General features: G+C 40.6%; 1 protein-coding gene across 10 annotated transcripts in view; it reads right to left on the reverse strand.

Annotated features, from left to right (window-relative positions):
• The window catches only part of HECW1 (HECT, C2 and WW domain containing E3 ubiquitin protein ligase 1), a 252,330-nt gene that overhangs the window by 116,059 nt on the left and 111,666 nt on the right, over window positions 1-24,605 (reverse strand). For all 10 annotated transcript variants that reach the window (XM_077179006.1, XM_054655134.2, XM_054655124.2 and 7 more), the window contains one exon: window positions 5,436-5,530. In XM_077179006.1, coding sequence (XP_077035121.1) covers window positions 5,436-5,530 — 95 coding nt within the window. The remainder of the gene's footprint in view (window positions 1-5,435; window positions 5,531-24,605) is intronic.

A 24,605-nucleotide genomic window follows, 5' to 3' on the forward strand; every position in this document is an offset into this window, starting at 1 on the left:
GCACTAACAATGCTGCTCCCTGCCTTGTATTGGAAGGCAGCTGCAGCTGGGGGAGCTCTGGCTACTTCTCATCTCAAGATAAGGAAAGGGGATTCTCTTGCTCACTTTTAACAAATACTCAGTCACCTAAGCATTCCCATAGCTTCCAGAGAAGTGCTGCTTCCCTCCCTGGAAACACTGAGCCTTAAGGTACACCGCTTACACTTGTTAAAGATGTACCTGGTTTGCATTCTTTGCTGTGATTAATTGCAGCAGCCTCATGTTGCGTTTTTCATAAACTTTTTTTTAACCTCAATTGCTGAACAGTGCAGAAGCCACTAGAAGTTTCTGTTCCCTCTTCATTTACTGTCTGTTGAAGTATAATTATACCTACACCCTCCAAATCAGACTTTTACATTTGTTCCATAGCAATGTCCTAGAAACATGGACAGTTTTAAAATTCACTCATCACAGAATCAGACATGAAGTGAAAAAGAAGACACAGGTGAGATTTTAAAATCCAGCCTTCCAACAGAATGAGAGATACAGCTGCTTGTACATGCACACTCTCCTGTCTTGCAGCACATGTATGGAAATGAAGCAGAATCCTTCATTATCAAACACTCTTCGGCAGCCCACGCTCTGACGTGACAGCGCGTAATGCAAATATTTACAGCAGGAAGTCCTCAGGAATGATCAGTTACCATCAAATAGCAGCAGCTTATCAAGCAGTAATTCCTGCTGTGGGAAACCCAGCTGAGGCAGCACTTCCACACAAACACAACGAAGAAAAGGTCTCTTTCAATAATCAGCTCCAATTTACACAGCTTTTCCCCCAATGCCAAGAGTATCTGACAAGTCCCACCACGATCTGTGAGAGAGAAATGGCATGAAAGCCAGTGGCATGAAAGCTCCAGAGGTTCAATCAGCTGAGGTTCTTTGCATCAAATACACAGTGAGTGAATGCTCCCAATTTAGTGAAGACATTTGTCCTGAGGCTAAAGCATTGATTCTCCACTTACTGCCTTTTAATTGTGATGTATCAAATTTATCTTTTCAGGCTATAAACTCTTAGGGAAAAAGGTTCTTCTTCTGCATGCTGTTGTCATGCCAGCTTTATTTTACTGCAAGAAAACCTTGTTCAGATTGAATTATTTTTATATTAACAATATAACACTTCCCTATTGCTAGAATTAATTGCTGTAACCTGTATTTCTTTCTACAACAATGTCTGATGTAAAGTTGAATCAGTGGTGACAATATTATGAATAAATGAAGAATAACAAATACAGGAACATTCCAGATGTTGCAAAAATGCTTTTTTCTATTGAGAAAACCATTTGCTCATCCATACCATGGTAATGTTTATGCTTTAGTAGATAAATTCCTGTGCACAAGCAACACTGCTTTCCACTAGTTCAGAAAAAAAAGGAGTCAGCCAGGATGTTCCTTTTCTTTTTTTCCAGAATTGCAGGTGCTCTTTTTTACTGTCATTACCCCCAGGCCTATCTGCTGCCCCAAATTCACATTTAAGCTTCTGCCATGTATGAATTGGCCAAAGTGCACAGACCTTCATTCCCAGATATTCAAGCCTGATGATTCACAGGCAATAAAATGTGACAGGACTTTTCACCAACAAACGAACTGCAGGGCATCCTAATCAGCAGGCAAGGCAGCTCTAATAACTGGGTTACAGCATAAGGGGATAAACTCAAACAGAGCAGAACATTCATAAGACAAGAAATGTGAGATGCTACTCAGCCTAAAGCACCACTGGTGCTATACAAAGACAACCAACTTACATGGCAGCTTTTTTTTTCCCTTTGGAAGTGGGATTCCTTTCAACTGCCAGTTAAAGACAGTCTCAGCAGCATGTGAACAAGAATGGCAACTGCTTACAGCCCCCAGCATGACTACTTCCAGCTTCTTTCCCCTTTTCAATTGCAGCAAACTGCAGTCAGACAGACAATGGAGGATTCTTTTTTTTTGTTGCTGTTGTTTTAGATCATGGTGTTAGGATACTGCTGGTTATCAGTGTTTTCAGACTTGTTGACAGGACACACACCAAGCAGCCAATATGCCAGCTGCTGCCCCTGATGCAGAAGCTGCCACGCGCTCGGAGGCTTGGACAGAACCCACTTGGGTGGCTCTGGCATCAGCTGCAGATGAGTTAGTGCTAGCAGTAAAAACACTGTCCTCAGAAGGTCACCTGTCCTCAAATGCTGCTTCTCAAAGGACACCTGCTCTAGATCTTTTTCCTAAGCTGTGCCAAACAAAAAGGTTTGCTTATGTAAAAAACACAAAGCCTCCTTCCCTCTGTCCCTCTACTGACAGCCTAAGAGTCAGTGAATTTATGACACTATCACTACAATGGCAAAACTCTCTTTGGTTTCAAAATACTTCAGCCTTGACACCCACAATAAGATCCCTAATGAGATTTCCCTGTAAAACGATTTTTTCTAACACACTTAGGTCCATCAGACACTGCTTAAACTCCTACTGGCTGCAATAGAGGGTCAATTTCTAAGTACAGACCAGAGGATGGCTTCTTTCAGACAGGATGTGCAGGAAGCTGTCCCAGGATCTGAAGAAAGCTTCCTCTGAGCAGTAGAGGCCCTCTCTGCACCGAGGCCACGGCAGTTGGAAGACCACAGCTTTTGTTGGTACTGTAAGAAATGCCATGCCCAACCCCCTGGGGCAGTGCTCTGAACTCCTGGAGCAATGAGAACTGAGGAATTTGATACATTCCCCTCCATCAAGAAGGGCCCCCTGTGTAAAGTCTCACTAGGGTAAGAATTGTCAGGGACCTCTGACATGAACTAAAGGCAGGGTGCTAGAGTGTCACAGCCCTTAACAGATTGCATAAAATAGTGAAGTCACAGTCAAAGGTGAGTGTTTGCAGTTCTAGAGATAATGCCTGCACTTTGCATGGTAATATCCAGCTCCCAGCAGCAGCTAGTGCAGAGGCCCACAAGAACCAAGAAAAGAGAAGGGCTAAGCAGATCCCTTGTTATCCCTTGTTATCCCTTCCCCACCTTTGCAGTGGGAGTAACATCATTTGCCAATGGTACAGGATGCTATGAAACATACAAATACTTCAGTAATAAAGATTGGACATGTACTGCAGAGAGGCAAATGGAGAAAGCCATCTGATGGTGTCATTTAGGAATGGAATTTGGAGGATCACACTTAGCTGAAAGCCTTCACACAGGCAAGAGTCAGCCCAGTATTTTCTTCCAAACTCTGAAGGAGTTTTAAAATCTATAGCACTTTTCCCTCTTTTCACTCATACAGAAGGCTCTGTCCAAGTTCATACTCCATAACCTTTTCTGCCATTTCATTGCTTTTCCTGTCTTCACTTAGTATTTGCCTTACAATGCATCACATAAGTCATGCAACAAAATCAGGAAGAAGAAAACAAGAGACAAAAAGATGCTGCACCTACAGCCCTGCTAGTTGGCCTTTGTGGTCTGCAAAAACCCACACAGGCTATTTTGAAACCTAGAAAGGCAGGAAAAACTAGAAGATTACAGAAAAAGAATGCTATTTTCAAGGACATTGGTTGTGTCCTCAGACAGAAAACCATTATTTTAATCATATTTTGGTTTTTAGTTGTGTACAGTAAACTCAACTAAAGGTCATAATAGGGAGCCCTCATCTGATTTCTATAGACCATGAGTAGTGCATGAAGAAGATTTTCCTTTAAACACAAGTCCTGCCTTGGCTGAAAGTGAATGGCTGTTTTATTTCCCTATAAATACATATGTAAAGGTCTCAGCTAAAGAACTGGGAGAGATTACCTATTTGCATATTACGAAGGCACAGGTCTCAGACATTCTTCCACTAATTTCATACATACTGCTGATACTTAATAACTAAAGAGTAACCCTTCCATACTAGAGCTGAAAAATTTGTGCAGTTGGCTCCAACTCAGGTCTAAGGCATGAATGAGAATAATGCAAAAACAAATTCTAATCTCTCAGCATAATGGTATTTATTGCCTGGGTTGGCTGGCTTACCTTTCAGAGAAGACAGGTACTAAATCAATGGCAGATATTATCCCACTATATTACAACAACTGGGAAATCAGCAAAAAGTCCTGGGGCAACAAGATGTGACTCACTACAGGCTAAAAAGAACTTTTCAGCATCCCTCACAATGAATATATCCAAGGCCACATCCTAATGTTCTTCTGAAGACAGCTAAAGGAAACTCTCCAGGCTCTAAAACTGATGAATGGCTTCACCATGAGCACATCAGAAAGGTGCAACGAGACAAGAATGTCTTTTAGGTCTAAAAATGTAGGATGTACAGCAGCCCCTACCCAGCATCTAGTTTGCTGCTATATTGTGTATCAAAAGAAGGCAAGGAGAAACCATCAAAAGTCTTTTAATGGCTCAAGGGTGAAAAAATTAATCCTTTCTGGCTCTGGTGGAATCACATACAGCAACACACAGCATGGGAGACTTTTCAGCCTTTCTAGAAATATTAAGTTTGGACTGGGAAAAAAAAATCAAAAACCCACACCAAAAAGCAACAACAACAAGAGCAACAAAAACAAAAAACACTAAAAAAAAGGTTAAAAAATTAAGTGATGTCCACTGAAACTGACATACACCCACAGGTAAGACAGTTCTTTCCTGAATTCATCTTCCAAACTAAACAATATCTGTACTAGTCTTTTTCTTATGCTGGTTGGAATGCAACTTCTCAGCTCATGCAGGTCTCTGCCAAGCCTGGCATGCAGTGAAACACTGTCAGCAAAGCCAGACAAGATTTGGAGGTCATCAAGTCTCTTTGTGAGCTTCTAAAAGGTGTTTCACTCTCAGGGTGATAAAATCTCCCAATACCAGACTAGATATATAGCTTTTTAGAGCTATCTAAGCCACAGAGCTTTGCTAGGCTCTAGCAAATCAAAATTGCTCTCAGTGAAGCCTCAATCTGTCAAAAATGATGTTCGGTCCTTTGATAGATCAGGTCCCAAGTGCCTACTTCTTACCACTGATGGGGCCATGTCACAGTCTGCTTGTTCCTGGAACTCAGAGGCACTGCTGTAAAGATGCTCATTTTGAAAAAATCACTTTAAAAGAGGAAAATCTTTTCCCTTTCTCGACACTTACTGTATTTACTGTCCAAGGATTTGAAATCCTCTAGGGGTATCACCCAAATCTCACAGCACCCAGCAGAGACAAGAGAACTTTACAGAACAGGATACAGCCAGGATGTTTGACTTTCCCCAAATCACAGAGGTTATCAGTGACAGATTCAGAGCTGAATCTACATTCTCTTGGCATACAAACCCACATCTTCATGGAAAGATTACTCACTGTACCACAATACAATGAAGAGCAAATATGTTCCGTTTTGATATAAAGATATATAGAGCATGCAGGGAAAGGAAGGCATAGCACAGTGACAATAGAACATACATGGAAATAAAAATAAACATAACTTACAGGAGCTGCGTTGTTTTTCACTGTCACACTTGGAGTCGTGGCTCGTAGTGCCCCACTCACGCCATGGTAGTACTTGAAGCAGATCTTTGTTTCAGCTGAAAAAAATACAAAAGGGATATTTAGGATTAGAAAAACTGCCAGGGGTAATCTGCATGACCAGCTATAGCTCATAGGCACAGGGCTGGCAAGTAGCTAAATTGCAAATGGTTCATTCTGGCTGGATTGCACAACAGGATACCTCCTGCCGCTGATCTTCCCCTTTGTCAGCATGAAATTTAGAGTTTGGTTCATGGATTTAAAACAGTTAAAATCCAAACCTCTTCTGAGCAGAAGTTACCACAGACAAACCATAGAGCACATGTTCAGCATCCTTTAGGAAGAAAAAAAGTAGGGACATATAAATCTTCCCTGTTCAGACATACCAAGCACTAATGTGGAGAGAAATTTAGGAACTTCCTTAGGACAAGATTGCATTGCTGCTCATTGACAGGTTTTACTGTGCCAATTTGTTCTGGCCTTGGTCAGGGCAAGGATGTAGATCTCCACAGATAAACTGCTCTGACAGTTACTACACTAAAGCATTTTCAGGAATAACAGACACCTTACCTTAGTCTATTTCCACTGACTTCTAAAGATCTAAATTAGGTGAGGAACACAGGAAAGGTCACGAGTTTTGACGCTCATAGTGCTGCTTTTTGCCACATTGGCATTCAAATAAATAATATTGAGGGAAACTCATCTCAAAAACTGTATTGAGGCACAGAAGTGAAAACAGCTTCTTGTTAATCAGCCCCTCACAACTCCACTTAGTTGTCTGCTACAAGAAGGAACGACAGTTCCAGCCACCTTCCGTGTTGGTCTGTGACTACAAACAGATGCAAAGTGCTGCTATTTGCCCACATGCCTGGAACTGGTGACTTGCTGGAGTTCATCCTGGCCTGCCTGCTGGCATGCAAGAATTTTCTTCCGCAGTAAACTAGATGTGAACTAGCCTGGTATGTGCCTTGGTACAGTTGGAACCCAGCAATTATGCAGTGTTACATGTGTAACAGGTATGTTTGTGGGATCTGAAAAATGCCTGTTTAAATAAAAGCAGCTTTCACATCTTCTAGTTTTAATTGGACAATGACACGGAAATGTTAATCTGTTCCAAGACTTTCCTAAAGACCTTGCTTTGCAGCTGCTGCTGTAGCTCAGAGAAAACACCAGCCTTTGCTGGTAGAGCCACAAAAATGCTCACTGTAACTACAGTTACAGTCCATGTGTGAAAACAATAAAAAAATCCCATTTATGTGTTTTAACATACAAATTATATTGCAGTTTTACTACCAGTAACAAAATTACTGAAATCACTGCAGCTGTGACAAAAAATATTAAGAGCTGAGACTGCAACCACAGATTATGGTGCTGTGATCTGTTGTTTGTAGATCCAAGAAACAAACATGTAGCAGTCCAGGTGGAAGTAAAACCTGGGACATGAAAAGTGGTGGACACCCTCAAAACCACAGGCCTGAAATGCTCACCCTGGCACCTACACAGGAACATAGGTGGAAAGAGAAATCCTGATATTTTTTGAAAGACAAAATAATTTTAGAAGTGTAAGGCCTTCCCAACTTTCAGATGTCACATGGGAAATGAAAAGCAAAGAGGTGATGTTCCCAATTTCTCTGAGCACTGCTCACTTTCAGGGGGCTTCCCAGTCCTCTAACCTGAGCGGTGCTGCAGGAATGCACAGCATTTGAATGTCCATTGATGGGGAGCACAGTGCCAGCACACTTAATCTGTGAAAACCATGTTTTCCATCCCCACAGCCCGTTCTTCACCAGAGGACCAGGTGCACATTTCACTCATACAGTGAAAATACAGCCTCTCCCACTATATCCACAATGTGTACATGTGTCCCATTTACTTCACAGCATTCCACAAGAATTGGAACAGAATACAGAGTCCTTCAGCACCTCCACGAGGGCTGTGGGGCCCACTCTGGGGCTGGATTCATAACTCTACCCCCAAATGAAATTCTGCAACTTTAAGAGATTTACTTGAGGTGTCAGTACAGCTGAGCCAGCGACCCTGCTGTTGCACCTGGGAGCAGCAGTTGTTTCCTTTTGGCAGCAAAAAAAGCTGGAAGAGCCTGTGGGACAGAAAAACTGCAAGTCCAAATTGTATTTTTACATTGTAATTTTCTCTACAGGACTTTTAACAGCTCAGCAGCTAACTCATTTACTCGCTGAGAGGACAGCAAAAGCTGAGGATATCACAATAGCTAAAACATGCAGTTCTCACCAATTATTCAAATCTTAATTTTCTTCTCCCCAGGAGATTTTTAGCTACAGTTTTCATGGAACATTGAGAACTAGAATAAAGAGAAGCCTTTTTTTTAAAAAAAAAAAATTAACTTTTGTTGTTAATAAAATATAACTTCAGGTATTAGCTTGTATGACAATGTTCAGACCCTACAGCAGGAAATCTTGTCATAGGTTGACAAGTAGGAAATCAGGTAGCATGTGCATCAGGAAAATTTTAAAAGAATCCATTTAATTAAACTAAAAGTATTAAAGAGAACAGAAAGAGAGAGTATGTCCACATGCAGTTAATCTGGATATTTGTACCACCTTCAAAGACAAAGGATAATTAAGATGACTGAATAAGTATTTGGAAAAAAACATGTGGTTACTGCAGGATCCTCTCAGTTTCACGTATTTGCAACCAAACTGCCTATATACAGGTGGAAACCACAAGAAAGCAACTCAAGAGAGATGCAAGTGTCTCACTCAACCCAAAACAGTGGCACAGCGGGAGCCATTTATCAAGCAGTGGTAGAGGTGGTGATTAATGAACGTCAAAGATTTCATTCAGAGAACAGATCTGAGAGAAAATATCATATGGAGGCCTTCATGGATTGAGAAATTGCTCTAGAAGCATCAGGGGAGCAACATTTTCTTTTTTCTAGATTCCTCTCTCCCCTTTTTGTTCATACTGCTTTCAGATTGAAAATATTATGCAAATGTCTATTTTCAATGGAGAGATGAAACTTGAGCAAGTATAAAGCTTGCAAAATTTTATACAATTTATTTAGGTGTAAAAATGCCATTAGGATGCTAGTGGGCCATTTTTTGGCCTTGAACCATTCTTTACATACAACATTGCTGATGTCACGTTTTTCACTGCAACAGAGTCCTAACATTTTAATCCATATGAAGATTGCTCTTGCATTCCTGAATCACCTCTGAGACATTTCCAAAACAGGTGCAGAAACCTGTGGACTTGGTACCACTGCCTCCGCAGATGAACAGAAAACACTGGAAGTATTGGTAAGGCAGTGATATAAATTAACCTGAATATCATCCAGGTGGCATTTGTAAATAATATGTAATTACAAAGACAGTTTGGATTGTAGCCTTGTAGATTACGTTGTTCTGAAATAAAGGAGGCCATTTAACTCTGTCCTGCTGCCCTAGCTACCCCTAGCTACATGGCAGAGTGCACAGGTCAGGAGCAGGTGTTGTCTAGTTAATCCCCAGTCAAAAATAGATGTGTACCATTGTAATTTTCATCTCTAATTATTTAGAGATCACTGGACCCAGAAATGTAGTTATGATGTTGAAGTCAGAAAGTAATGAGGTTAAATTCTTCTTTCAATTAGAAAAATGTCAGTGAATCTTGTAAATCTTCCAAGAGATGAGATGCCTAAAGATGCTTGGAAATAGTCATGCCCATGGCAACTACCAAACTACCCAGCAATTCACATGGATAAAGAACAAAACAGCATTGTACTCCCTTTACACCAGGCTTGGTATCTCCATTTGTGCCACTTTGGGCTGGAGTAATTTGCTTCACAGTGGCTGGTATGGGGCTATGTTTTGGATTTCTGCTGAACACAGGGGTTGATAATATAAAGATGTTTTTGCTGTTGCTGAGCAGGGCTCACACAGAGCCAAAGACTTTTCTGCTTTTTGTACTGTCATACTGAGGATTAGACTGGGTGTGCATAGAAAAGAGGGAAGAGACACATCTGGGACAGGTGACCCAAACAGACCAAAGGGATATTTCAGACCACATGACATCACACTCAGTATATAAAGTGGGAGGAAGAAGGATGAAAGGGGGAATGTTTGGGGTGATGATGTTTGTCTTCCCAAGCAGCCATTATATGTGATGGAGCCCTGCTCTCCTGGAGGTAGCTGAACACCTGCTTGCCCATGGGAAGTGGTGATAGAATTCCTTGTTTTGCTTTGTTTGTGTGAATGGCTTTTGCTTTCCCTACTAAACTGTCTTTATCTCCGTCCATGAGTTTTCTGACTTTTACCCTTTCAATTCTCTTCCTGACCCCACTGGTGGGGGAGTGAACAAGCGGCTGTGTGAGACTTTGCTGCTGGCTGGGGCTGTACCATGACACTGTCATACACTGACTGTGTTACAGCTCTCTGCTGCATTGGTATAAATATGAAAATCCCCAGTTGTATGCTCAGATTCACCACTGTAACTATCACAGATGCATAAAAAATACAGCTTCCCCAAAGGAAGGCCCTCAAGGCACAGCAAGGCAAGGCAATCAGAACTAGGCAAGAGGAGGGGTGATTCTGTTTTCCTCCTTGTACCAAGCATCTGTGTGGGCCACACAGGTTATGAGGAGGGGAGGGGAACTGAGATGTACTTCATCCCTCGACACCACAAAGACCACTCCCTATTCAGAGGAAAGACATGAGAAGTTTGACTTTTGCCAGAGAAACTCTGCCATGGGGCTTCATCCTTCTCACAAGAAAAAAAGTCAATTTCACAAAAATTATTGCACTATCAGAGCCCTGAGTTATCTCAGTTACCAAATCAGTTTGCAAATTAACTGGAACATTACCACCTGAACATAACTTAGGCAATAGTTTACACTGGCTGTGCAACCACCCAGCCCCTGAAAACACTCAATTCCTTATGAAACTGAAGTGAGAGGAGATAAAATCCAGTAGGGTCTGCTGATGAATTGCAACTGGAGGTATTGAATGTTGAAAGTCTCCAAGAGGTCTCCTAGTTCCCATCATCCAGCCACTTTTCTGTCAGTGTTACTTGACCTGTTGGTTTATTTGATACCCTTTCCCTTTAAAATACTTCCACTCCTACTCCTTCAGAGTTATCAAAATTGCTCTAAATGTCTTCTCAAAAGTTCACTTGATCTTGTAATTAATTCTTTGTTCCTTGCTTACTAAGGTCAACCTGATCTCAGAGGCTGTTTTCACTTAAAGGTGGTTTTATTCTTTCAAATATAAAAAAAAAAAAAGCTCTGCCAAGACTACACAATTTCTCTTGTTGAGCTAAAAAAGCCCCAGAACACCCTAGTGAGTATTTCAAGGAAGACCATATTCTTTGGGGGAGGCAGGAAGCATCAGCTGGTGTTTGCTAGGAGCATGTGATGCACCTGGGGCACTTCAACAAGCTTGTGATTTACTCCCATGACACTTTTTGTTTCAGTTAAATAGCTGAGGTGACTAAGCATTAGGTAGGCATTTCTCACTGCTGTAAAAACCTCTCAGGGAAGTAATGCCAGTCTTAAAAACTGAGTCATTTTTGATCAATTCAATCTATTACTAAAAGAGCTGTTGTTGCTCTTTTGGGCAAACACTGTGCATAAAAGATGAAAGGTGTCAAAACCAGTAATGAAAAGGTAGCTGTCTCTGGTAAGTGGTTGGGAACCAAGTGAACCAAATCAGACAGCAAAGCAATTAAGTTATGAGTCATAAAGTTTTCCCTAGAGAGGAGCCAGAACTGGAATAAACAAATATATGATGCTGTGCTACAATCAAATCGCTGTGGTACCATTCTGAATTAAAGCAGCCACGATGATCTCTAGAAGTGGAGACAGCTTGTGTCAAAGTGAAGGCTGTGAGTCAATGGAAGGGGTAGAACTGTTTGAATACAATAGGGAAACTGGGAGAAGCATATGGAAAAAACAGAACAAGGAATTACAATGGGAAACCAAAACAGAGAGAGATTAAAGGCAGTTTATATGCAGAACTAAGTGACTAAGCAATGTCTTTGATGGGAGGGGAGGAGAGAATTGAGATTATGACAAAATCACTGCACAGAATGGGACAGGGGAGAAAGCAGAGAGACTAGAACTGTGTAAACAAGACTAAAAGAGACTAGAAGAAAAGAAAGCAGGGAAAAAGAAACAAAGCAAGGAAAGGCAGACAGGGAAAGAGTAAGTAAGTCAAAGTTTAAGAAAGAAAGAGCCATTGAGACCTTCAGGCAGCATGGAGCAGCACAATGTCGAACTGTATCAGCAGCTACCTGTGAAACCTGATGTGCACCTCATGTCCACCTCTCATGCCTGACCTCCCTTCTCTACCTGCTGCTGCCTCCAGTGCCCATCTCCTCTTTATGAATATCACTGGAAGGTAAATTGTAGAGAGAAGGTAAATTGTGCAACACAAAGAGGTGAAACCTAGCATTCCTGCATCAGCAAGAGCCTTTCCATAAGCATCAATAGTTTTTAGATAAATTTGGGTATTTTCTCACGATATTGTACCTGTCCTGTCAGGTACAACATCATGAGAAGAATTAATACTCATAACAAAGATAAAAAGTAAAGTTATTACTGGCAGATCTAATTTTACTTACAGCATTGATACATGGTACTATTTATTTCCATCATGTAGGCCTGCTGCTGCTCCATGCCAACAATGGCTCTTATTTCTGGTGCTCTATCAGAAAAACTGCCTGTTCCAAGCATTGGCTGTCTCCAACAGGCAATGGTGGCACTACAACCATCAAGCTGGTTTGCTACTCAGCTGCCTATGGACTATGCATTTCCTTAAGCTGTAGACTGCATCTCCTCACAGTATTTCTTTAGTATCACAACCACCTACGGCTTTCAAAAAGCGCCTCAGTTTTTAAGCAACTAACAGTTTAGTAACCAAACAAGGTCTAAACAGATGTGTTCCTTTACTCTCTGTTGCAGAATTTCTTCCAATTTTCTGATGGCTTTTTCCTTGCTCTGCTCTAAAATGTGCACAAACACAACAGACTTCTTTGGAGAAAAAGCAAGACTTGAGATTTTATAGTCGCACCTTTAGGATAACTATAACACTTCTCAGAAAGCAAGAAAGAAGTATCTGGAGCCAGAATTAAAGATGACCAGTACATAACAGCAATATGAGGCACAAATATTTGCAAGGAAATACTGAGCTCTAATAGCTCAAAAACAAGCAGTAGAACACTCAGAAAATTTCTAATCAAGTTTTAACGTAAGCAAAAAATCCACACTTGTCAAGATACAGAAATGCACAGTTAGAACATTCAAATAATCATAATTCTGCACCAATAATATATTTCAGTATTTGTATTATGGAATGATATTTGAAGAACAGGTAAGATAATCTTAGTATTTCTTTTATCTTCAGAAATTGTTGCAGAGACTGTTCCTTCCCAAGGGTTGCACACTGAGGGCTGTGCTTTATCTCCTTTATAGCAGGAGAGCTAATTATTATCATTTATTATATCATTGATTCTTTGTTTTGTTGATCTGCAGTCACTCCCCTGCTGACTTCCACTTTTATTTCCTTTGCTTGATAATTTCATTCAGCACCTACCTGCCATGACAAGAGTAGTAGGGGAAATTACTACACTAATAAAAAATGTGTAGTCACAAATCTTCATATTCAGTGGCCCAATCTCCTCTGTCCTAACTTGACCTGTTTGAGCCCCCAGTGTTGCAAGCTCCATACTATACTGATTTTGAGTCTAGCTTTGTACAACCCACCTCTATTACTATGCTGTTCATGGGAAGTGACATGCATCTGCTTACCCATGACTGCACTGAGAGGATTTTCAGGTGTGGACTCCTGAGCCCAAGACAAAATCACACCACCTTTGCCTTATGAAAATAAAAGCATCGAGGAGTTTCTACTGGAGGACAGAGACAACAAAGTGGCTCTATAAACTCCTGTTCAGGGAAAACATACAGATCTAATTTCAATAGGCTGCTTCTTATGTGCTGCTCTCACAAAAGCTGTACTATTGGCAAGTCTCATTACTAAAGAATGCTAGCAGCTGGAATGGATGTGTGCTTATACATTTCAGCACTTTTATGTATTTCTCCATACAGGCAGTACAACAGCGTTGCTGATTAAGAAAGTTGTTTGACAGTTTTCATTATAAACACTGTTTTTAGATGCTTCTACATTTTCAAATATACATACATTTGGAATAAAATTTTGTGTGCTGGACATCCGCCTTGTATCTACAAAAAGGCACAGGAAGAAAATTTCAGCCAGAAACTTGTAGCTGAGGATTAGGAAAAACCATGGTGTTTTTACCTATGAGAAGTTTCTGAAGGCCTTTTTTTTTTATCCCCCAAGTTAATATGTGCTTAATATAATGATTTCTGCTCCATATCTCCTCATGTTCCTGTAAAAATACATTAAAATTTATCTAACTTATAAGACTCTCTAAAAAATTCAGTTTGATATGCTCATTTGAGATATCTTTGATTTTACTATCTAAAGGCCCAGGAAATCCTAGCTGTGCTGAGCGTGTTCCAAACTGGCAGTACCACAGGCTGTTTCTGCAATACACATCTAAGTTTCCCCTGGCTGTGCCCCATTTGGAAGCAGGAGGACTGCATCTCTGGGTATCTCCCCAGTATCCAAGTAGCATGAAAGAGGAGAATATGAATCCACTCTCAATTTGCCCCCCTTGAAGGAAGAGACAGAGGTGGCTGGGGGTATTACAAGCATAGGGTGGGAAACAGGAGCAAGGACAAAACTGGGTCAAATGGTGAAGAAGAAACCCCTGTGATTTGTGGTGCTCAAAGGCTGACTAGAGAAGGATCTGAGGGGAGCAGGGAGCAGAGCACTCTTTCAGTCTTGCTAGAACAAAGAAGCACTGCCAGCTGCCTCATGGGGGGAGCACAATGCATGTACAGGGGCTCTGGTATTCAAGCTCCCAATTAAGCAACTGCAGGGGGGTGGCAATGGGATCTAAGGTCAATCTGCTGGCTAAAATTCTCTCCAGACAGGCAGGGGTTTGGAATGCATTAAAATATGAAGCCATCCAACATCCTTCATGATGGTCTAGTTCATCATGGACAAGGGTCTGTACCATCAAGTGCCCAGTAAATCCGGTATTTAGATTGACAACTGGAGTCAAGGCAGGTCGAGTGAGGCAGAGTAGAGCAAGTTAAAGCTTCCACAGATAGCCATCACAGGAAAGGCCAGTGGAAGGATGCCAGTGCCCATGCAGTAGTTAGAGATGCTAAATGTCTACACTAACAAGTTGTCTTAGCCCTTTTGTAGCTGGGAAGAGAACCTGCAGTTTGTCGGCACATGTTCTGCAACTATTACTCCAGTTCTTAAATTTTATTATGTAATGAGAGTAGTGAACCTGAAATTTTGTTTGCTCAGACAGTTCACCATCTTGAAAAAAATAATTTCCTCCTAAAATTATCTTCAGATGGGGAGTGGGTGAGGGGGCTGGGGGCAGAAAAAAGACAAGGACACAGCCTTACCATTGCTGGCACTGAGTCATCTCTCATCCCACTTAAACCAACAGAACTATTTCTTTCATATTCATAAAGACAGCAGGATTCAGCCCACAAAAGGCAAGAATTTCATCTATTTATTTACAGTTAACCCAACAGTGATATCTATCTGCTCTGCCTTTATGGACTGTGGTAAAGAAAGGATTGATAGGCACCAGTTTGGATGAATGACAGTTGGGAATGAGAGGGTTGTAACAACTTACCTGTCTTTGATCAGGAGAAGGAAAGGCTGTTTGAGAGATACATTTTAGTCATTGGAAACAGCAAATTACAAGGGCTGAACTAAGACTGAGACTTTAATGAAATTCCAGAGCCTACAGGCATCCAATGTTTTTATGTAAATCAGCTGAAGGATGGCTTTTTCATCATAAGCATCAGCAAGCAGGCAATTTATTTGAGAAAAACTAGCGATCATCAAAGTACTTTAACTGTGCAATTGTTGAGTCCATAACAACTGAATGACATGCCTAAAGTTTGCTCTCTGGTCCTTAGCGCTCATGCACGTTGCATGAAAATCAACATTGCAGGCAAAACCTAACACCTAACACACCTAACACATGGCTCATCTTATTTGAGGGAGATGATCTAAAATTACTTCTGAAATGCAACAATTACAACAAAGTTTTTAAACAACACTTTTCTTTTAAAATGGCTCATCATCTTGGTTACAATGGACTCAACAGTACTTTATCAAAATTGAATAGTAGACAAAAAATCTCTGCCTTCAGTACACTGGAAATGAGCCTTTTCTGCCTCCTATGCAGAAAGCCATCTATTTCACTGTAGTAGTGGCCCCTTAGCTACATTAGAGTCACTGAGATATTCAGAAAAATAATCTGAACTGGAAATTTAGTGTCTAACTGTCTTTTAATTTACACCAGTATATATTAAACCACAAGATAAACAGACAGAAAATGAATATACACTGATACCCTGAGTTTTGTTCTGAGTGTCATCAGAGGCACCGTGAAGGAGACTCAGAGATGACAAAAGTATAAACTCTGTACAGTAATGCACAGCTCCACAAGAGAGGAGGGATGGGCAGAGCTGGGGACCTCTCCCCTCTCTTCACTTGGATGTGGAGCCACTGGGGTGTCCCAGATAAAGCAAGCTCTTATCAATGGCCCCTATTGCAATATCTCCTTTAGGCTTTCAGGTATTATGTCTGCCTTGTAGAGCAGATGCCTGTGAACCATGAGCTCTTTGCTTTTATCAGGGCAATTGTAGTTTAAGTCTTAATTAAATACATATGACTGGATTATGCCTTCGGGCACAGCCATGAGCAAGAGATAATGCATGAGCTTCAGAAGCCAAGTGCCTCAAAACCAGCCCTCTCCATCGCAACATGTTTTCATTCTCCTTGATCTTAAAACATGACTGTACCTTTGGATTGAAAGAAGCTGAAAATTACATCAGCTTTATAATCAACAATTAGTATTTAGGAAGGCATAAACCATAACTTTACCCAGTGCTTGCTTTGTGATGGCAGAGGACAACAAGAGAAGGGATATCTTGCAACTCCAAACCTGGCCAATTGGGGACGATTCATGTATTCATTTACATTAGTAGCACCTGCTATGGCACCTGTTGAGCTGGTCTTTAGTCACAGTCTGAGAAGCATAACTGAATTTCACCTTAGAAAAGAACATTCCCTTGAGTCAATCTTTTTTTCCCCCAAGAAAGTTACCTTTGAAGATCTGTGCCAAAACAAACCATCCTGGTGTTCACCATTCCCCCAGCTCCTCTTACCTGTTACCTCCTTTCTCATTACTCTGCTAGTCAGAAGCTCTGTCTATTCACATTTCTCAGATCTGCTCAGTCTCTATAAGAATGCCTTAGAACAACAGTTTATGTTTTTAGCAGCCAGACCATGCAATATTAAAACTCGGCGTTCTCACTGATTGGGAGCTATTACAGTCAGTCAAGCACGTGGCAAGCAGTACGCAAAGAGAGTCTGACAATCAAGTCCTTGAGCAACAAGATGTGAATGTTACCCAGAAAAAAATCCTTTGCACATGATGTAAAAGAGAGTCCAAGACCTTAGCATCCTTACCTGCAACACCATATAAGGGCTCTTTTTCTATTTTAATACCCTTATCATAATTCAATATCCATACATTCCTTGTCTCTATGCTTATCTAAATACATTTTAGCCTAATGTTTCCATGAAAATGAAGCAAAAAGTTGTCAATTTAAGAAGATGGTGGAATGAACATTCAAAGTGCTTGTAGAAGCAGTTTACTAATGTTCAAATGGTTTCAGTCACTCACTACACTAAGCACGTTATTCTTCGTTGCTGCTACTTCTAATCATCAAATTAAAGAACTAATTTTGAGTGACTAAGGGAATTACGCATCATACAACAAAGACTCTTCATTGCTGTCATAGTACAAACACACTAATACAAGTGAAAGGAGTCATCAAAATGCTCCTTTTGACTGAAATAAGAGCTCACAGAGAAGAATAAGAAGAGCTATTGTAACACTCTCTTAGACAGGTGGTAATGGTTTATGTGTACCAAGAAGGACGCAATGGCAAGTGGGACAATTCAAACTCTTCCCTTTCTGGACTCTAACTCAGAGCAGAACTACCTGCAGACAGTTTTGGAATAGAATAATTTTTAAAATACAGAATACCGAAATGAAAGCCAGTAGTTCAGGCTGTGGCATTAAAGTCAAGGAAATTGTATAACAAAGCAACACAAGGTGGATCATGCACATATTGGAATTATCTGGTCTTATTTGCAAGGCATGTAACAGGTCGACTCAGTGTGAGGAGAAAATGAGGACAGTTGCACCTGAATTTTGGCACTGTGACTCTACTGAAGGCAGAAGACAGTCACAGCATGATAACAGTGCAGTGGAGCTTGACATCTTTGGCACAACAGTTCCTGGTTTCACCATCTTGAAAACATTTTATTCCTTTACACATTACTTTCTTCCTTCTTTGCAAAAAGGAAATGAACAGCAACAAACAATATTTAACTCTAACACTAAATACTTCTGACTGTATTAAATACAGGGTGAGATTAACCTGCAATGTAATTACCTAGTGACCAAAATTTCCCAAAGTTCAGTTGTTCTGAAAAACATGTGTGCTTCGAAGTTTTTTTCTTAGTACAAGGACCTATCTTCGTAGGTCTTGTAAGCATTAATTAAACAGAAGAAAAGAGACTTCTGTGTCTTCACAACACAGAGTCCTTCTCCTGTTTACACAGCTGAACCATTTATAATTAATTGAGTTCACCCACTCAGAACCATGAGCCTTGAATAAAAGCTTTGTGCCAGCTATTCTGCTGAGGTATGGGTATTTTTCCTCTGTTCTCCTTTTAGCCTTAAAAATGCTTTGCTTTCCAATAACAGGGCCATCTACCTTCCATTTGCTGAGAAACCACTGTTAGAGAAAGGTCACGTCCTTTGGTTCTCACAGAGCCCTGAGCCATGACACTGGTTGGTGAAAAAAAGTCAGTGTGATGCTTTTGCAAGTGCTGCAATCTAGGTACAGTGGACAAAAACCTGCCTTATTTCTTTAAAACAGTGCCACCAGAGCTCCTCTCCTGTGTACCACTGCTTGAGATGGCCCAAGTGTAGCTGCTCACCCATTCAGAAAACTCCTTTTCATAAGAACTTTTTGATTAGGTGTCACTGCAATGGTGCCTGTTGGTTATTTCCCTGGGAATTTATAAGACAAAGCACAAATTATCAAGAAGGAAAAGACCAAAAGGCTGCTAGGAAAGAAGTATTATACCTATTAATACTACTTAATTTAGAGCTCCCTCTGCAATATCCTATTTCAACATTGCTTTTTTTCTTTTATAAAATACCAACTTCTGTTCACCATTTATTTACAGGGAAGAAAATTGCTGTAGCCACAAAATGAAACATAATGTTTTAAATTCCAGCAATTCCAAAAGTATTTCACTTGATATTGTTAAAAAGAAGGGGCTACAAATGGGTTACAGTAGGTTGAAGGGCAAGATCAAATACCCTGACTGTAAAAAGAGCAGTGAATCTAATGCTGAACATACTGGATGAATGCATTTGTTTTCAAGTGCAATAAAAAGAGGGAACTGTAGGGGAAAAATTTATATTACTATGAAATAGATGCTGCATTTATGCAGGTTAAAAAATTACTATCTTCTAACATATGTTGAAGTAAAAAGGAATGGAAATTTCAACAAATAAGGGGACAAAGAATCCCAAGCAGCACGGACAAGCTACTGCAGACTAAGAAGGTTTCCTCTCTGGCAAAATACATCAAGAACTACTTTGGGAGACAGCAAAAAATGGTATCCAAATCATTGTTAGTTCCTACTGATCACAAGGCCATACACAGATGCCAGCCTGTCCGTCCCCTGAAGGCGTGTGCCTGGTGGCTGGTGCATTCCCTCTGACTCTGCACTCCACTGCTGCTGAAGGTGCAGGGTCCCAGCAGTGTGAGCTGCACATGTTTGCTCCATTGGCAGGGCTGACAATGCCTGCAAGCCTTCAGAGCTGCCATCCCAAAGTCAGCACCTCCTGTCTCACTCAAGCCCATCTAGGCTGAAATTGCTGCAGTCACACAGGTGACAGATGGGAAACATTAATAATTTTTTTATAGTAAAGGCTAAGGTCTCCAGCCACAGCATGCTTAACTTCCAAGGGATTTGCTGCACTGTGAAAAGGAAACCCCAAATCATCAATAGGCTGAGCAAGATCCAACAGCTATTAAATGACAACACATGGTGGGGTGACTACACAGTCTGGACTGCAGATAACCTAGACTATTTTTAAAACACATTTTTTCAGAAATGAGCTTTTAGAGTAATTTGACAAAATCCAAGGCTGAGGCAAAGGACGTCTGAAAAAAGAAGTAATAGTAAAGAAAAGATAATTCTGGGATAAGTTTCCTTTGAATCACCTGCATATTTGTAACTTTCACTATTGCTAATTTATACCTAACTGTATTTTATATACATCTTCCCCCTAATTTGCTAGTTAAATACATAAAAATATGACACTTAGTCCTGATCTTGACACTCAAAGTCCTGCCTTCAATTGACCCCCAAGTGAGAGATTCTATACCCTATATGCAGCAACACTGGAAAAGGAAAATGCCCTGTTTTTTCCTTGCAGTCTGTAGGACAGATGTCAGCTTCCTTTGCCTGAGGCAGGGCTGAAGATTTCAAGTGTCCTGCAGAACCTGGGCCACCGCTTTGCCATCTCTGGCAGAAACACACCGAGCATTCAGATGAGATGCTCCAACACCAGGAAACCTGGGCTTTGTTCAAACCTCTGCCACTGACTTCCTGCAGTAATCTCACTCCTTCCCAACATAATTTCCTCCTCTATAACATGAAGGAAATTACACTTCTGGCAACCCAGACCAAGGAGAGAAGAATATGAGTGTTTGCTAACCCTTCCCTTCCATAAAAACATGGTGGTTCTTCAGGGACAGGAGAATAGTATTCTCTGCTGCAAAGCAATGCTTGTGGCCACATTTGGTAGAGGCTCTAGCAAGTGTATGAACACCTGGGAAAACAGCAGCTCAGTAACAGATAAATTCCTAACAGGGATATGGTGCAGGTGGTCAGTCTGCCTCTCTAGAGGTGAGGCACTACATACACACTTCTCTACTGATCTGAGCGGATTGGATTGGATTAAGCGGGTCATCACAGGATTTAGCTCTACTTATTTCTTAAGCTGTAATCAGTCAGGTCACACTAAAATTGAAATTTACATTCCCAATTTATTTTAAAGTATTTGTTTGTTCGACTCTTACACTTATTTCCCCATAAGTCACCAACAGATTTGTACACTAAAAACTTCTGGGCTGTAACCCTGTCACTCCTGGTATTACAAAGCCTGCTGAGAGAGCAAGGCATTTGAACTGTATTAGGCACCTTGCCCAGCAATGACGAAGGAAAAATGAAGGAAAGGAAAGTGAGACTGAAAGTTACTGGTCTAACTGGCTGGCTGTAGGTGCTTATAGCCAGCACACAGAGGGGAAAAAGTACTATGGAAGGATAGAAAATGGTCATGGACAACTAATGCAATAACAGTAACCAGATGCACTGCTACACAAGCTTGGTCTGCTCTTTCTACCTAATGTACTGCAGTTGCAGTAACCAAAGAGCTCCCTTACATTTTCTGGTGGGGTTTCACCACCATAAGGGGAATTTTAGCTGTAACTGTCTCTTGAAACCAACCTCATTTGTTGAGATGCTCAAAAACACAGCCAGGCCACACTCCATCCATGATTCTGTAGTTTGTCTGTTTTAAAACACAGCTCACAAGTCCAAGAAGGTCATACAAAGTACTTGTCGGTGACATGTTTTATTTCACTCACTAGGTCAAAACAGAATCTACACAAAACATATTTTAGGAGCAAGTATTATTCTTACTAATCATTACCAGCAAACATGTCTTTTTTGGGCAGTATTGAGAGCAGAAAAAGAAAGGGTATTAAACAGAGCCAAGAATGAAATTTTGAGACCACAGGAGAGGAACAAGCTGTCCTCCTGGTTTGAGATTTCATTTTTAAGAAGAGAGATAATGATTTCAGGATGGGTTTGCAATAGATTGCCCTGTAGGCTTGTTTTCTTCCCTCTGATACCTCTGGGAATTTCTAGTCTGAAAACCAAACAAACTCACTTGCTGTGAACTGACATCACTTCATATAAACGAAAGGATCCATCCTAGTTCATGCACACAAAATACTCAGCCTCTTAGTTTTCAATTGGAAATCCTGTACTAGTACAGTTGTATTCCAAATCTGAAGTCTCAAGCAGGTTCTGAAGATGAACAAATTTACCACCAACAAAAGACCAGCATAAAATATGAATCTTTTACCATGTCAGTTTGGTCTGATAAAGGAAGCATACATATGTGCAAGATGTACACTGTCCATCTGTAGAGTGCTGTTGTGGCCTTCCAGCTGCTGAGTACCCCCATAAGTTTCCAAAAGAGGCAGAAGTATTTTCAGTATTGTTCTTTCACAGTTTTGATGGTTCATTTTTCAACCTCTCTGCTGGCTTGGAGAATATACCTTCCATAAATTCACAGTCATGACCTAAGAGAAGGCTGGCAGATGCTACTTTGAATCAGCTGCCAGCATGCAGGAGTCTTTATGTCAATCTTGACAAGATGTGGTTTCTAAAATTAAAGTGTTCTGAAGGACTAAGTAACTTTTAGTTCACAGCTCAACAAAAACTGCTTACAAATCTTTATCCTTTTAAATATTTCCCAGCATCTAGGCTGCACTCCTCTTCCTCACTAGCTGTCAAAAGTCTGATTCATCTTGTTAAAGCCAACAGTAAAACTCCCACTCAGTGGGATCTCAGTGGACAGAGACCACACCTACCTCTTCTCATTTTCCTTCCAAAGGAAACAGACATCTCAGCTGTAATCTGTTCCTTGCACATCCACATGCCACTCAGTCCTGCTGCCCTTCTCAAAAATATTTCTAAAGCTCCTGAAATCCTTCTGTTTGAAAATACCCAGGTGAGATCTGCTAAATGCTCTACCAATGGATTTATATTCCACAGCACATATCATGCATAGGACAGCTAAAAAATAATTTAATCATGTCTCAGAAGCATTACTTGGCATTTCGTTGCATCTCAAATGCAACAAATTAATGAAATTTAGAAAATGAAATAGATCTGCTAAAGCAAAACCATATTCTATTTTCCAAACTGAACAAAATGTAGATGGACTAGTTCAGAGGCAGAAACTTTTACCTGTGTACATATTATATATATATAAAAGGCTTTCACTGAATCATTTTCTAACAGAAGAAAGCACAATATGAGATTTTAAATTTGTTGTAGAAGCTCAGCACACTTCATAGAGAAGAAGTAATTACAGAAGTGCCTGCCAGCAGTGCTACTGCTAAGGCTGTGTCAGGGGCTCATTATTAACCCAGTTTTCATGGTTTCACACCTCAGTTAGAAGACACCCATGTGCTGGCCCTAAACTACCATTAAACACTCATCCCACTAGCAATTTATTTAGTTACTTTTTCTTCTTGTAAAAATGCAAACAGAAAAAGGGAACTATATTAAATTTTCATGCTTTTACATAGATATATAGTGGGGAAAGAGCTAATAATTTAAACAGCAAATTCTGACACTTCTGGCTGAAATCTTTATACTGTTTAAATTAACATCTAGTTCTCTTGACTACAGCAGGACAGGATTTCATTCTCTGAATTCTGGAGAACTTTGGATCCTGCTGTCCACTGAGCTGCTCAGAGAGACCAAGTGCCTTTTCCTGTTTAATTTGTGTCTTTCTTAAGCCTGTTCCAGTTGTAATACAATGTGAATTAGCTCAAATCCCACTGAAAGACACAGGTGTACATTGTTACATTTGTGCATTGTCATGCTTCTCACTGTTCTGAGCATTGCTAAGTCTTTCTGACACAACCAGAGATGGGATCTTTTGAAAGAGATGTTCTAGGTAACATCTGGAAACCCCTTCTGGATGGCTGCTCACACCTGCTGAAAGACACACACTGCACAAACCAACAGTGGTTGAATCCCTGTGCCTTCCCCATGTGATGGTGTTGTGTGACACACACAGCACAGCCCACTAGGGACAAAAGAGCTTTGCTCTGCTACTGAGCAGGTACAAGGGGGACTTAACAAACAGTACTGACAGTCTTGCCAACATTTTCAAAAAAGGACTATCTTTTGCAACACAGTTGAAAGCTGGCAGGAGTTTCCATGATAAGGCTTTAAACTAAGATTTTAGTTTGAATTGCCTCTGCCTACAAACCCTCTACCTTTCTGAGGTAGAAATTGTGTGAAATTTGGTTGATCTCTGCTCCATTGCCTCCTACTCTACAGCAAAGGAAATCAACATACTTGCAGCTGAGATGCCTCCCGGCTACGTTTCATTTCCTTTCCCTCAAATGTAAAAGAAAAATTTGAATCGAAAAGCTGCATGAACCCACATAAAAATTCCCCCTGCACCAGAATGTGATAAATAAAAAACCCAAGTCAGAGGCTTTCTCACAACTGCACCCCAGACATTTTAAGTTTTTACGTAATATCATCTGACTCAGCCCTAAATGCTTGCTTGCATTAGCTAGCCTACCAAAATACCAGGGCCTTTAGGAACAGCACACAGTGATGATCTAAACTACCAGGCTTGGAGAAAGCAATCCAGTATTTAAAACTGATTACAAATCGGCCACACCAAAAATGGCATGGTGGTGAAAGATGATTTCTGACTGAGTGCCAGCACAGACAACTAACTCAGGTAGAACCATCTTAAGCACCACATTTGACTCTGCTGTGGCCATTCCTGAACTGAGCCCCTACAATCCAACTTATCACTATATATCTTTTCTTTTACATTTTCACCTTAATACAAAACACATACATGGTGAGTTCTCCAAAATATAAGGAGACAGGTAAAAGAAGAAAATAAAGGATAAAATCAAAGTATACTGGTATCAAAATATATTACTCATTTTTGACATGCCATGCATAAGATTTCATGCTGCTCACAGAGGGAAAATGGTGTCTCTATTAGCCATGAAGATGTAGGATTCTTCACAGGAAGCTAATAAAGCTTACCATAATATCCTGTAAACAGGAAAGCATTTGAAAGCCTGAATCCAGATGCGTGCTAATTACAATCATTACCTATATG

The sequence above is a fragment of the Agelaius phoeniceus genome, chromosome 1 (genome assembly GCF_051311805.1).
Source record: "Agelaius phoeniceus isolate bAgePho1 chromosome 1, bAgePho1.hap1, whole genome shotgun sequence".
NCBI classification, from domain to species: Eukaryota; Metazoa; Chordata; class Aves; order Passeriformes; family Icteridae; genus Agelaius; species Agelaius phoeniceus.